This window comes from Oncorhynchus masou, chromosome 27 (genome assembly GCF_036934945.1).
Source record: "Oncorhynchus masou masou isolate Uvic2021 chromosome 27, UVic_Omas_1.1, whole genome shotgun sequence".
NCBI classification, from domain to species: Eukaryota; Metazoa; Chordata; class Actinopteri; order Salmoniformes; family Salmonidae; genus Oncorhynchus; species Oncorhynchus masou.
The window spans coordinates 59,017,813-59,033,806 of record NC_088238.1 but is presented as its reverse complement, the minus strand read 5'-3'; the positions used below and the strand labels follow the sequence as shown (position 1 = coordinate 59,033,806).

General features: G+C 47.1%; 2 protein-coding genes across 5 annotated transcripts in view; both read left to right on the top strand.

Moving 5' to 3' along the window:
* The window catches only part of LOC135515393 (zinc finger MYND domain-containing protein 15-like), a 12,657-nt gene extending 4,715 nt beyond the window's left edge, over positions 1-7,942 (top strand). For all 4 annotated transcript variants that reach the window (XM_064939064.1, XM_064939065.1, XM_064939066.1 and 1 more), the window contains 3 exons: positions 4,916-4,974; positions 5,590-5,750; positions 7,625-7,942. In XM_064939064.1, the coding sequence (XP_064795136.1) occupies positions 4,916-4,974; positions 5,590-5,750; positions 7,625-7,814 (410 nt within the window). In that variant the 3' untranslated portion in view covers positions 7,815-7,942. The remainder of the gene's footprint in view (positions 1-4,915; positions 4,975-5,589; positions 5,751-7,624) is intronic.
* Positions 7,943-12,610: 4,668 nt separating this feature from the next.
* paqr9 (progestin and adipoQ receptor family member 9) lies at positions 12,611-15,780 on the top strand. The gene has a single exon (XM_064940787.1). The coding sequence runs from the start codon at positions 14,033-14,035 to the stop codon at positions 15,323-15,325; it is 1,293 nt and encodes a 430-aa protein (XP_064796859.1). The 5' UTR covers positions 12,611-14,032; the 3' UTR covers positions 15,326-15,780.
* Positions 15,781-15,994: the final 214 nt, after the last annotated feature.

Sequence of the window (15,994 nt, the reverse complement as noted above, 5' to 3'; positions counted from 1 at the left end):
TGTGTGAGTGTGTATGTGTGTGTGTGTGTGTGTGTGTGTGTGTGTGTGTGTGTGTGTGTGTGTGTATGTGTGTGTGTGTGAGTGTGTATGTGTGTGTGTGTGTATGTGTGTGTGTGTGTGTGTGTGTGTGTGTGTGTGTGTGTGTGTGTGTCTACTTCATTGTGTGTACATTCCTGTGTACGTGTCTGTCTCCAGTTGGCTTCCTGACAGTGCTACTGACAGTGTGGTTGAATCGCTGAATAGACGGAAGTGGAGGGAGATCTGGTTTCTCTTGCTGAACTACAGCCCTTTGATTCTTATCAAGTAACTTATGATCCTCCTGAGGGGAGGAAGTGTTCCTTACACTACTGTAAAACAGGGTAGCACTACTGTAAAACAGGGTAGCACTACTGTAAAACAGGGTAGCACTACTGTAAAACAGGGTAGCACTACTGTAAAACAGGGTAGCACTACTGTAAAACAGGGTAGAACTACTGTAAAACAGGGTAGCACTACTGTAAAACAGGGTAGCACTACTGTAAAACAGGGTAGAACTACTGTAAAACAGGGTAGAACTACTGTAAAACAGGGTAGCACTACTGTAAAACAGGGTAGCACTACTGTAAAACAGGGTAGAACTACTGTAAAACAGGGTAGAACTACTGTAAAACAGGGTAGCACTACTGTAAAACAGGGTAGAACTACTGTAAAACAGGGTAGAACTACTGTAAAACAGGGTAGTACTGTACTGTAAAACAGGGTAGAACTACTGTAAAACAGGGTAGAACTACTGTAAAACAGGGTAGTACTGTACTGTAAAACAGGGTAGAACTACTGTAAAACAGGGTAGCACTGTACTGTAAAACAGGGTAGAACTACTGTAAAACAGGGTAGAACTACTGTAAAACAGGGTAGCACTACTGTAAAACAGGGTAGAACTACTGTAAAACAGGGTAGAACTACTGTAAAACAGGGTAGTACTGTACTGTAAAACAGGGTAGAACTACTGTAAAACAGGGTAGTACTGTACTGTAAAACAGGGTAGAACTACTGTAAAACAGGGTAGTACTCAAATCAAATCAAATCAAATTTATTTATATAGCCCTTCGTACATCAGCTGATATCTCAAAGTGCTGTGCTGAAAAACTCCCCAGAAACCCAGCCTAAAACCCCAAACAGCAAGCAATGCAGGTGTAGAAGCACGGTGGCTAGGAAAAACTCCCTAGAAAAGCCAAAACCTAGGAAGAAACCTAGAGAGGAACCAGGCTATGTGGGGTGGCCAGTCCTCTTCTGGCTGTGCCGGGTAGAGATTATAACAGAACATGGCCAAGATGTTCAAATGTTCATAAATGACCAGCATGGTCGAATAATAATAAGGCAGAACAGTTGAAACTGGAGCAGCAGCACGGCCAGGTGGACTGGGGACAGCAAGGAGTCATCATGTCAAGTAGTCCTGGGGCATGGTCCTAGGGCCGCGGTTCAGTTGAAACTGGAGCAGCAGCACGGCCAGGTGGACTGGGGACAGCAAGGAGTCATCATGTCAGGTAGTCCTGGGGCATGGTCCTAGGGCTCAGGTCCTCCGAGAGAGAGAAGGAGAGAATTAGAGAACGCACACTTAGATTCACACAGGACACCGAATTGGACAGGAGAAGTACTCCAGATATAACAAACTGACAGCCCCCGACATAAACTACTGCAGCATAAATACTGGAGGCTGAGACAGGAGGGGTCAGGAGACACTGTGGCCCCAGACACTGTAGTACTGTAAAACAGGGTAGAACTACTGTAAAACAGGGTAGTACTGTACTGTAAAACAGGGTAGAACTACTGTAAAACAGGGTAGCACTGTACTGTAAAACAGGGTAGCATTACTGTAAAACAGGGTAGCACTGTACTGTAAAACAGGGTAGAACTACTGTAAAACAGGGTAGCACTACTGTAAAACAGGGTAGAACTACTGTAAAACAGGGTAGCACTACTGTAAAACAGGGTAGCACTGTACTGTAAAACAGGGTAGAACTACTGTAAAACAGGGTAGAACTACTGTAAAACAGGGTAGCACTGTACTGTAAAACAGGGTAGTACTGTACTGTAAAACAGGGTAGAACTACTGTAAAACAGGGTAGAACTACTGTAAAACAGGGTAGAACTACTGTAAAACAGGGTAGCACTGTACTGTAAAACAGGGTAGAACTACTGTAAAACAGGGTAGAACTACTGTAAAACAGGGTAGCACTGTACTGTAAAACAGGGTAGAACTACTGTAAAACAGGGTAGCACTACTGTAAAACAGGGTAGAACTACTGTAAAACAGGGTAGTACTGTACTGTAAAACAGGGTAGTACTGTACTGTAAAACAGGGTAGAACTACTGTAAAACAGGGTAGTACTACTGTAAAACAGGGTAGAACTACTGTAAAACAGGGTAGTACTGTATTGTAAAACAGGGTAGTACTGTACTGTAAAACAGGGTAGCACTACTGTAAAACAGGGTAGAACTACTGTAAAACAGGGTAGTACTGTACTGTAAAACAGGGTAGTACTGTACTGTAAAACAGGGTAGAACTACTGTAAAACAGGGTAGCACTGTACTGTAAAACAGGGTAGCACTGTACTGTAAAACAGGGTAGAACTACTGTAAAACAGGGTAGTACTGTACTGTAAAACAGGGTAGTACTGTACTGTAAAACAGGGTAGTACTGTACTGTAAAACAGGGTAGAACTACTGTAAAACAGGGTAGAACTACTGTAAAACAGGGTAGAACTGTACTGTAAAACAGGGTAGAACTACTGTAAAACAGGGTAGAACTACTGTAAAACAGGGTAGCACTACTGTAAAACAGGGTAGCACTACTGTAAAACAGGGTAGCACTACTGTAAAACAGGGTAGTATTGTACTGTAAAACAGGGTAGCACTACTGTAAAACAGGGTAGCACTACTGTAAAACAGGGTAGAACTACTGTAAAACAGGGTAGCACTACTGTAAAACAGGGTAGTACTGTACTGTAAAACAGGGTAGAACTACTGTAAAACAGGGTAGAACTACTGTAAAACAGGGTAGCACTATACTGTAAAACAGGGTAGTACTGTACTGTAAAACAGGGTAGAACTACTGTAAAACAGGGTAGAACTACTGTAAAACAGGGTAGAACTACTGTAAAACAGGGTAGCACTGTACTGTAAAACAGGGTAGAACTACTGTAAAACAGGGTAGAACTACTGTAAAACAGGGTAGCACTGTACTGTAAAACAGGGTAGAACTACTGTAAAACAGGGTAGCACTACTGTAAAACAGGGTAGAACTACTGTAAAACAGGGTAGTACTGTACTGTAAAACAGGGTAGTACTGTACTGTAAAACAGGGTAGTACTGTACTGTAAAACAGGGTAGAACTACTGTAAAACAGGGTAGAACTACTGTAAAACAGGGTAGCACTGTACTGTAAAACAGGGTAGAACTACTGTAAAACAGGGTAGAACTACTGTAAAACAGGGTAGCACTGTACTGTAAAACAGGGTAGAACTACTGTAAAACAGGGTAGTACTGTACTGTAAAACAGGGTAGAACTACTGTAAAACAGGGTAGAACTACTGTAAAACAGGGTAGTACTACTGTAAAACAGGGTAGCACTGTACTGTAAAACAGGGTAGAACTACTGTAAAACAGGGTAGAACTACTGTAAAACAGGGTAGCACTGTACTGTAAAACAGGGTAGAACTACTGTAAAACAGGGTAGCACTGTACTGTAAAACAGGGTAGCACTGTACTGTAAAACAGGGTAGAACTACTGTAAAACAGGGTAGCACTGTACTGTAAAACAGGGTAGAACTACTGTAAAACAGGGTAGAACTACTGTAAAACAGGGTAGCACTGTACTGTAAAACAGGGTAGAACTACTGTAAAACAGGGTAGAACTACTGTAAAACAGGGTAGAACTACTGTAAAACAGGGTTGTACTGTACTGTAAAACAGGGTAGAACTACTGTAAAACAGGGTAGTACTACTGTAAAACAGGGTAGAACTACTGTAAAACAGGGTAGAACTACTGTAAAACAGGGTAGTACTGTACTGTAATCAGGGTAGAACTACTGTAAAACAGGGTAGCACTACTGTAAAACAGGGTAGTACTGTACTGTAAAACAGGGTAGAACTACTGTAAAACAGGGTAGTACTGTACTGTAAAACAGGGTAGAACTACTGTAAAACAGGGTAGTACTGTACTGTAAAACAGGGTAGAACTACTGTAAAACAGGGTAGCACTGTACTGTAAAACAGGGTAGAACTACTGTAAAACAGGGTAGCACTGTACTGTAAAACAGGGTAGCATTACTGTAAAACAGGGTAGTACTGTACTGTAAAACAGGGTAGCACTACTGTAAAACAGGGTAGCACTACTGTAAAACAGGGTAGCACTACTGTAAAACAGGGTAGCACTACTGTAAAACAGGGTAGTACTGTACTGTAAAACAGGGTAGAACTACTGTAAAACAGGGTAGAACTACTGTAAAACAGGGTAGAACTACTGTAAAACAGGGTAGTACTGTACTGTAAAACAGGGTAGAACTACTGTAAAACAGGGTAGTACTGTACTGTAAAACAGGGTAGAACTACTGTAAAACAGGGTAGCACTGTACTGTAAAACAGGGTAGAACTACTGTAAAACAGGGTAGTACTGTACTGTAAAACAGGGTAGAACTACTGTAAAACAGGGTAGTACTACTGTAAAACAGGGTAGAACTACTGTAAAACAGGGTATTGCTGTATTGTAAAACAGGGTAGTACTGTACTGTAAAACAGGGTAGCACTACTGTAAAACAGGGTAGTACTGTACTATAAAACAGGGTCGCACTGAAGCGCAAACAAGTGTGTTAGGGGACATGAGGACGGAAAACTGGAATGTGTGTGTGTGTGTGTGTGTCCATTGCCCATCCAACAGGCTTCAGACCGGCAATCCTGCATCAGGAGTCATGGCTCAGCACACTCCCTAGGCTCCAGGTAACACACACACACACACACACACACACACACACACACACACACACACACACACACACACACACACACACACACACACCACACTCCCTAGGCTACAGGTAACACACACACACACACACACACACACCACACTCCCTAGGCTCCAGGTAACACACACACACACACACACACCACACTCCCTAGGCTCCAGGTAACACACACACACACACACCACACTCCCTAGGCTCTAGGTAACACACACACACACACACACACACACACACACACACACACACACACACACACACACACACACACACACACACACACACACACACACACACACACACACACACCACACTCCCTAGGCTCTAGGTAACACACACACACACACCACACTCCCTAGGCTCCAGGTAACACACACACATACACACACACACACACACACCACACTCCCTAGGCTCTAGGTAACACACACACACACACACACACACACACACACACACCACACTCCTCCCCTTTCCTGCCAAGCTGTTATTGAAACCTCTCCATATATCCTGACGCCAAACACTTCCACATGGAAAATTCTACCAGTGGGACTGACCATGTGACTGACAGTTCTTCCTGTCTCTGTAGTCCCTGAGGGTTCCAGCCTATTTCTGTGAGGTCGGGGAGTTGAGCTGTGTGTGCAGCCAGCAGGTGATGAGCCAGGCCACCGGGGGCACCCTCTCCCCTCCACACATCAACCCCTTCCACTGCCCCCTGCGCATCACTGGAGGAGATAACATGCTGCCCTGGTGAGGGAGGGACTCGTTCCTTAGAGCTGTTGGGGGGCAATATCTTCTGGTATACTTCTCTGTCTCTCTCTCCCTCTCTTTCTTCTCTCTGTCTCTCTCTGTCTCTCTCTTCTCTCTGTCTCTCTCCCTCTCTCTCGCTCTTCTCTCTCTGTCTCTCTCTTCTCTCTGTCTCTATCTTCTCTCACTGTCTCTGTCTCTCTCTCTCTGGCTCTCTGTCGCTCTTCTCTCCCTGTCTCTCACACTTCTCTCTCTGTCTCTGTCTCTCTGTCTCCCTCTCTCTCTCGCTCTTCTCTCTTCTCTCTCTGTCTCCCTGTCTCTCGCTCCTCTCTCTCTGTCTCCCCCTCTCTCTCTCTGTCTCTCTCTCAATCTTTCTCTCTGTCTCTCTCTCTCTGTCTCTCTCTGTCTCTCTCGCTCTTCTCTCTCTGTCTCTCTCTCTCACTCTTCTCTCTGTCTCTCTCTCTCTCGCTCTTCTCTCTGTCTCCCTCTCTCTCTCGCTCTTCTCTCTGTCTCTCTGTCTCTCGCTCTTCTCTCTCTTCTCTCTGTCTCTCTCTCTGTCTTCTCTCTGTCTCCCCTCTCTCTTCTCTCTCTGTCTCTCGCTCTTCTCTCTCTTCTCTCTGTCTCTCTCTGTCTCTCTCTCTCACTCTTCTCTCTGTCTCTCTCGCTCTTCTCTCTCTGTCTCTCTCTCTCACTCTTCTCTCTGTCTCTCTCTCTCTCGCTCTTCTCTCTGTCTCCCTCTCTCTCTCACTCTTCTCTCCGTCTCTCTGTCTCTCTCTCTCGCTCTCTGTTTTGTGTTAACCCTAAACCTAAGAAGGTGCCTGCTATATGACCTGTCCCCCTCTCTCTCTCACTCTTCTCTCCGTCTCCCTCTCCCTCTTCTCTCCGTCTCTCTGTCTCTCGCTCTCTGTTTTGTGTTAACCCTAAACCTAAGAAGGTGCCTGCTATATGACCTGTCCCCCTCTCTCTCTCACTCTTCTCTCCGTCTCTCTCTCTCTCGCTCTCTGTTTTGTGTTAACCCTAAACCTAAGAAGGTGCCTGCTATATGACCTGTCCCCCTCTCTCTCACTCTTCTCTCCGTCTCTCTCTCTCTCGCTCTCTGTTTTGTGTTAACCCTAAACCTAAGAAGGTGCCTGCTATATGACCTGTCCCCCTCTCTCTCCGTCTCTCTGTCTCTGTCTCTCGCTCTCTGTTTTGTGTTAACCCTAAACCTAAGAAGGTGCCTGCTATATGACCTGTCCCCCTCTCTCTGTCTCTCTCTCTCTCTCTCTGTTTTGTGTTAACCCTAAACCTAAGAAGGTGCCTGCTATATGACCTGTCTCCCTCTCTCCGTCTCTCTGTCTCTCTCTCTCTCTGTTTTGTGTTAACCCTAAACCTAAGAAGGTGCCTGCTATATGACCTGTCTCCCCTCTCCTCTCTCTGTCTCTCTCTCTCTCTGTTTTGTGTTAACCCTAAACCTAAGAAGGTGCCTGCTATATGACCTGTCTCCCTCTCTCCGTCTCTCTCTCTCTCTCTGTTTTGTGTTAACCCTAAACCTAAGAAGGTGCCTGCTATATGACCTGTCCCCCTCTCTCCGTCTCTCTCTCTCTCTGTTTTGTGTTAACCCTAAACCTAAGAAGGTGCCTGCTATATGACCTGTCCCCCTCTCTCTCTCGCTCTCTGTTTTGTGTTAACCCTAAACCTAAGAAAGTGCCTGCTATATGACCTGTCCCCCTCTCTCCGTCTCTCTGTCTCTCTCTCTCTCTCTGTTTTGTGTTAACCCTAAACCTAAGAAGGTGCCTGCTATATGACCTGTCTCTCTCTCTCTCTCTCTCTGTTTTGTGTTAACCCTAAACCTAAGAAGGTGCCTGCTATATGACCTGTCCCCCTCTCCCTCCCAGGTATTCTAATGCCTTCATCTTCCATCTGAGGTACAAGCCCGTACATAGTGAGAAACGACCTTCTGTGGCCTACCCCAAAGCCCCGCCTCTGCAGGTAGAGACGGCCAATCAGGAACCTGACTACCCTGTGAAGATGAGTCGCAGGGATAGGAAGCAGGCCGCCCGCAATATGCCCCGCAAACGCAAATGATGATAACAACATGCACACACGTACGCACTCAAACACAAACGTATACACACTAGCACACACACACACTGGCACACACACACACTGGCACACACACTGGCACACACACACACACTGGCACACACACTGGCACACACACACACACTGGCACACACACACACACACACACACTGGCACACACACACTGGCACACACACTGGCACACACACTGGCACACACACACTGGCACACACACTGGCACACACACACACACTGGCACACACACACTGGCACACACACTGGCACACACACACACACTGGCACACACACTGGCACACACACACACACTGGCACACACACACACACACACACTGGCGCGTGCGCACAAAAGGTTACTCTCAATGAACAGACTAACACTTTAGCTGAACTAGCCTTTTCATTAAAAAAGACCAGTCATAGAATCTTTAGTGATTGCCGTGCCTGTTTGTTTATGGGTTTTACAATCTCAATAGTTTGTATTTGATGTTTTAATTATGTTTTAATCCTCCACATATCAACACCCTAAGGGTCCCTTTCCTTCTATAAGATATTGTAGTCTACTGTTAACCACGTGACTGGTAAGATGACTTGTTATGTAGGCTAGGGTTTGTGTGGCTGTGACATTCTTTATCTTGTACAGACAGAGATATTAGAGGGGAGGGAGAGAGAGAGAGAGAAGAGATTTATTACATGTAACAATCAAGACCTGTGGAGAGAGATAGAGAGATAGAGAGAGCGAGAGAGAGAGGATTACATGTAACAACCAAGACCCGTGTAGAGAGAGAGAGAGACAGAGAAGTACACCAGAAGATATTGAGAAAGTTCTTAAGCGTACAATACTCTTAAAAACAAAGACAGAATGTAAATGATACAGTAACAAAACACTAAAATGACCAAACCCATATGCTCCCTCCATATCCACCCATATGCTCCCTCCATATCCACCCATATGATCCCTCCATATCCATCCACCCATATGCTCCCTCCCTATCCACCCATATGCTCCCTCCCTATCCACCCATATGCTCCCTCCATATCCACCCATATGCTCCCTCCATATCCATCCACCCATATGCTCCCTCCCTATCCACCCATATGATCCCTCCCTATCCACCCATATGCTCCCTCCCTATCCACCCATATGCTCCCTCCCTATCCACCCATATGCTCCCTCCATATCCATCCACCCATATTCTCCCTCCATATCCACCCATATGCTCCCTCCCTATCCACCCATATGCTCCCTCCCTATCCATCCATATGCTCCCTCCCTATCCATCCATATGCTCCCTCCCTATCCACCCATATGCTCCCTCCATATCCATCCACCCATATTCTCCCTCCATATCCATCCACCCATATGCTCCCTCCCTATCCACCCATATGCTCCCTCCCTATCCACCCATATGCTCCCTCCCTATCCACCCATATGCTCCCTCCTATCCATCCATATGCTCCCTCCCTATCCACCCATATGCTCCCTCCATATCCACCCATATGCTCCCTCCCTATCCACCCATATGCTCCCTCCCTATCCACCCATATGCTCCCTCCCTATCCACCCATATGCTCCCTCCCTATCCACCCATATGATCCCTCCCTATCGACCCATATGCTCCCTCCCTATCGACCCATATGCTCCCTCCCTATCGACCCATATGCTCCCTCCCTATCGACCCATATGCTCCCTCCCTATCCACCCATATGCTCCCTCCCTATCCACCCATATGCTCCCTCCCTATCCACCCATATTCTCCCTCCCTATCCACCCATATGCTCCCTCCAGATCCATCCACCCATATTCTCCCTCCATATCCACCCATATGCTCCCTCCCTATCCATCCATATGCTCCCTCCCTATCCATCCATATGCTCCCTCCCTATCCACCCATATGCTCCCTCCCTATCCATCCATATGCTCCCTCCCTATCCACCCATATGCTCCCTCCATATCCACCCATATGCTCCCTCCCTATCCACCCATATGCTCCCTCCCTATCCACCCATATGCTCCCTCCCTATCCACCCATATGCTCCCTCCCTATCCACCCATATGCTCCCTCCCTATCGACCCATATGCTCCCTCCCTATCGACCCATATGCTCCCTCCCTATCGACCCATATGCTCCCTCCCTATCCATCCATATGCTCCCTCCCTATCCACCCATATGCTCCCTCCCTATCCACCCATATGCTCCCTCCCTATCCACCCATATGATCCCTCCCTATCGACCCATATGCTCCCTCCCCTATCGACCCATATGCTCCCTCCCTATCGACCCATATGCTCCCTCCCTATCGACCCATATGCTCCCTCCCTATCCACCCATATGCTCCCTCCCTATCCACCCATATGCTCCCTCCCTATCCACCCATATGCTCCCTCCCTATCCACCCATATTCTCCCTCCATATCCACCCATATGCTCCCTCCCTATCCATCCATATGCTCCCTCCCTATCCATCCATATGCTCCCTCCCTATCCACCCATATGCTCCCTCCCTATCCATCCATATGCTCCCTCCCTATCCACCCATATGCTCCCTCCATATCCACCCATATGCTCCCTCCCTATCCACCCATATGCTCCCTCCCTATCCACCCATATGCTCCCTCCCTATCCACCCATATGCTCCCTCCCTATCCACCCATATGCTCCCTCCCTATCGACCCATATGCTCCCTCCCTATCGACCCATATGCTCCCTCCCTATCGACCCATATGCTCCCTCCCTATCGACCCATATGCTCCCTCCCTATCCACCCATATGCTCCCTCCCTATCGACCCATATGCTCCCTCCCTATCCACCCATATGCTCCCTCCCTATCGACCCATATGCTCCCTCCCTATCCACCCATATGCTCCCTCCCTATCGACCCATATGCTCCCTCCCCATCCACCCATATGCTCCCTCCCTATCCACCCATATGCTCCCTCCCTATCCACCCATATGCTCCCTCCCTATCCACCCATATGCTCCCTCCCTATCCACCCATATGCTCCCTCCATATCCACCCATATGCTCCCTCCCTATCCACCCATATGCTCCCTCCCTATCGACCCATATGCTCCCTCCCTATCCACCCATATGCTCCCTCCCTATCGACCCATATGCTCCCTCCCTATCGACCCATATGCTCCCTCCCTATCCACCCATATGCTCCCTCCCTATCCACCCATATGCTCCCTCCCTATCCACCCATATGCTCAGACAACTGATTCCTGATCATTTAATGAATTCTTATTTCACGTGCCTGTAAATCAATGGCCTCTGTGTGCCACCAAATGATTGTAGTTCAGTTTGTTTAGTCCCTCACAGTTCTATCCAAGTTAACCTCGGACAGAGGCTGTGTATGCTATATGTGATAACGTGAAATGTCACAGCACGTTCTGAACTGCTCTGAAAACAAAGAAACTAAATTATCCACATGGCTGGCTGCCACTTTGAAATAATCAGGAAGATTGAACATTATTTAATTTATTTATATGACACACTGTCTGACATACGGGGGGGGGGTAGGTAGGGGGCTATGGAGTTGATGATGTCACAGTAGAGTCCTCAGCTAGTGGAGATGGGTAGGGGGCTATGGAGTTGATGATGTCACAGTGGAGTCCTCAGCTAGTGGAGATGGGTAGGGGGCTATGGAGTTGATGATGTCACAGTGGAGTCCTCAGCTAGTGGAGATGGGTAGGGGGCTATGGAGTTGATGATGTCACAGTGGAGTCCTCAGCTAGTGGAGATGGGTAGGGGGCTATGGAGTTGATGATGTCACAGTGGAGTCCTCAGCTAGTGGAGATGGGTAGGGGGCTATGGAGTTGATGATGTCACAGTGGAGTCCTCAGCTAGTGGAGATGGGTAGGGGGCTATGGAGTTGCATTATCCCCAAGAGGTCACTCACTTGTCTTGTCCCACTAGATAATGACTTATAAGTTGAAACCATGTAATGTCTAATTGATTACTTTGATGAGGTTAGTGAGAACTTTTCATTCGATTTTTCTCCAATGGTGTTTTCTGGATTATATTGTTGCAATGCATTTATTTATTTTTTGCTGTTTACAGTGTGGGGCTACATAGTAACATAATTATTTCAACTGTTTGCTTGTTACAATCAGAGAGTCTATCACTCAGCTATGATTACAATGTTTCAGTTGGGCTTTACTTAATGAATCCCTTGGGTTAGGCCACGTGAGTTCTTATAGAACGCCAGCAAAAAACGCCTATATTTACATGTTTCTTATGAGTGCATTATAATTGGATTTTAAGGCTCACATTAATATTCTGCTTGATATAATGTTTGTGTCATCATCACAAATCATACTTAAAAAAAAAACACTTCAACAAGTAAAATTCCTCTTTTGCTACAGCCTGTCAATGAGTGTTAGCATTCGAGTTAACAAGTGATGCATCCAAAACAGTTATTTTGCAAAGATCACAACCAAATATAATCTTAGCGACTGTTCAAGCAAGAATCAAAACATCATTGTAAGGTATGAGAACCCCCCCCCCCAAGAAGTTATTTTGTTAAGAAGTAATAAAAACGTAAATGTAGGCTTTGTTGAACGGGCACAGATGGCGATGGCTTTCTGACTGCAGCCAAGAGTCGCGCGCACGCGCAACGGTGAGTGACGTCATAATGTCGTATACTGGAAAGGAGTCTATTTCATTTGAATGACGTCAGAGCTTTTATTTATAGTTAAAAACATGCAAACGCTTTTTGTTGTCGGCTGCCTGCTTATGTAGCCTAGTGCGTGTCACTGAACAACTGTGTGGCGCAGAGAGAGAGAGAGAGGCTATTCACCTCCAACCGGCACCAGCACAATGCATTATCTGAGCAGGTTGTACGGCGCATTCTAAACAGATAGCGGCACAGACTGTTCAGAGTCTACAACCAACCAGGGAAACAAACATCACAACAACCGGACCGACTTGAGTAACGGAAGAGGAAGGTAGCCTTTTCGCAGCCTACCGCTACGCATGTTGACGCTATACTCTGTAACAATCCCCTGTTTTCTCTCGCTCTGTTCGTCTTTATCAAGGACTGCGAAGGACGAACGGGAAAGTCAAAAAAAAGTATTCGTTGAGATAGTCACATGACCTACAGAATTTACAAGCGGTCAGTACCGGCTCACGGAATGGAAAAGCTGTCCGGTCGGCGTCGGAGCCACTTGAAACGAATTGGGTAATAACGGAAGATCTTCATACTGGAAAACAAAAACAAATGGCAGAATAGATGAACACGAATTTACACGAACACGGCTCCATTCATGTGTGAACTATTTTCCCATTAGGTAAGACAAACCTGCATATTTGAACGGACGTGAGTGACCTTGTTTCAAGGGCTAGAGTTACGGCAACATCCTGTTTCTCTCTACATTCTCCGGGGGATTTATTTGGCACCAATGGCGACTTTGATCAAATTAAACCGGGAGGAGAATTCTGGACTAAAGACCGTGAATAATAAATAGTGCGCTCAACCGTGTGAAGTTCCTCTGTTAGCCCCGCCTACCCCAGCATGACCCACCTGACCTAGTTTCAGAGGGATGACATTTCGAGGACCGATACCTGTCTTTTGGCTTTGAAAGACAACAATTAACGTTCAACTCCATTGAACCTTGAAGGACGTGAAGTGAGACGTATTTTTTCGTCTTCTTCCTGTACCTTTCACTCAGTTTTGCCGATGAATAACGGAAACGATACGTTATTATAAAGGCTGCGTAAATGTGTAGTAGGCAATGATAGCCTTTATCAAGGTCTTGATTGCTGGATGTGTCTAATCTTTTGGATCTACCTGGGGGTCAAGAAACAACTGAGAGGAGACATAATTATCACGAGTGTCCCTCTGAAGCACTGGATTTAAGTTCATGTCCTGTATAGGCTACCTCTGTAATTTCCTGTATAACGCCTGACATTTTTTTTTAATTTCACGTGGGAATAATAATTCTACTGACTCAGGGAATTTCATGCTCATGAAAACCATTTTCATTAATGGTGCTATAAGGATTACACTTTATGAAACTTGCATTTTAGTTTTTTTTTTGACACTGTTGTTGAGATCAAAGGTTTGCATGAGAAGGGAATTGACAGGAAATCATTGGGGATTATGACATCATATGCTGTCTGGCAATAATTCAGAGGACCATGCTGTGATTGACAGCTAGATCAATAAAAACACATCAGCCAAGAGGATCTGAGGGCATTATTATGGCAATGACGACAAAAGAACAAGTGCTTTTAAGGACAGAGCAGCAAGTAGAGCGTGTTCAACCTCTCAACAGAGATTTATTGGAGCCAACCAATCATCAAACAGTCCGTCCTTCTCCTCGTCCAATCATGTTCTTGAATTGCGGCCAATTGCTGCCACCCCTGCTGCGGCACGCGGATGTCCCAGCCCGCATCACTGAGAGCTTCATCCTGTCCGGTTACCGCTTCCCCAACTACAGCCTCGCCCAGTGCCTGCTCTCGGCCTTTCAGCCCACCAACGAGACCGGCAACTTCTGGACCCATTTCCTGCCAGTCTTCATCTTTGCCTTCTACTTCCTGGAGCCGTTCGGTTTGGAGGGCGCTCCGCCCACCTCCGACCCTTTCTTCTACCCGCTGTGGAACTACTTCATGGGGGTGTTGTGCCTGCTGATGGCCAGCAGCATGGCTCACCTCCTCAACTCCATGTCTCTGGTCATAAGGGAGGTGTGCTTCTTTGTGGATTATGGAACCATCAGTGCTTACACCGTCGGGTCTTCGTTGGCCTATTACTACTATATACACCCCAGAGCGGGGCTCCTGGAAGTGAGGATTGGGAGACACAACAACACCCACCAGGACCCTTCTTCGTCATCCTCATCATTGTCCGCGGCCATGCCAGAGTTCGGCGTGTTTTTCGAGACCCTGTACATCCCCAGCTCCTGTCTGGTGGCCATCATCTGTGTCTTGGCCTGCTGCAACACCCGCCAGCGCTGGAGGACCTACCGCTACCTCATACGTACCCTGGTATTCCTTCTGCCCTTCCTCGTGGCCTCCACGCCCATCTTCTACCGCCTCCTCCACTCCTCCCCCTACCTGCCGACCTCCTCCTCCTTCTCCTCCTCCGCCTCCATGGCCCAGTTCTTCTGCCGACACTGCTTCTGGCTGGTGGTATCAGCCCTGTTCAACATTAGCAAGATCCCTGAGCGACTGTCCCCAGGCAGGTTTGATATCTGGGGGCACAGTCACCAGTGGTTCCACGTCTGCACCTTCCTGTCCATTCTCGATGAACTTCATATGATCAACGGGGAGGTGAGGGCTATACTCCTTCACCCAGTCCTGGTGGTGCCCCCGGCCACCCCTCCACACCTCCCCGGCCCCACCTTAGCCTCCACCTACGGGGTGATGCTGGTCCTCCAGGCCTCCATCGCCTCCATCATCGCCTGGTTCTCCTGGTGCGCCAACAGCATCTACAAACCCCAGGGAGACCAGTTGGAGAAAGAGTTCCTCTCTAAAAGACATCTAAAGTGTCACTGATGTGGGATCTGATTTGACGAAGAGCTCTGATTTTATTTCCAGACGTAGGCCAGTCAGCTCGTAGATTAACTGACTTAATTTATTTCATCACTTGAACAATGCAGCGCATATCGTTTATGGAGGTTAGAGAGGATACCACTCACGTAATATAAAAAAAGTAGCGTGTGTTTTCATGTATTGTTTTCATTTGTAGTCACTCTGTAACATTCACTAGTTCTGTATCCTACTTTGTTTTCACCTTCACCCAGTGGTTTCCCCCTTTCCCTTTACCCTGGACTTTGTGTGTCACTTTAGCTTTAAAAGGGTAAGTGGCGGTCAGCTAATATTCAAGGGTTTTTGTTGTTCAAGTTCACCATGGGGGGTCCTATTTGGTCCACTGGATTAGGAACAGTGTTTTGTGGGGTTGGAACACCTTGGCGGTTCAGTCATGTCGCCCGGGGGTTCAGTCATGTCGCCCGGGGTTCTGTCAAGTCCCCTGGGGTTCTGTCATGTCCCCTGGGGTTCAGTCATGTCCCCGGGGGTTCAGTCATGTCCCCTGGGGTCCAGTCATGTCCCCTGGGGTTCAGTCATGTCCCCGGGGTTCAGTCAAGTCCCCGGGGGTTCTGTCATGTCCCCTGGGGTTCAGTCATGTCCCCTGGGGTTCAGTCATGTCCCCGGGGGTTCAGTCAT

What these genes read in the sequence shown, in the direction of transcription:
- paqr9 (XM_064940787.1), top strand. Translation starts at nt 14,033, where the DNA reads ATGGCAATGACGACAAAAGAACAAGTGCTTTTAAGGACAGAGCAGCAA.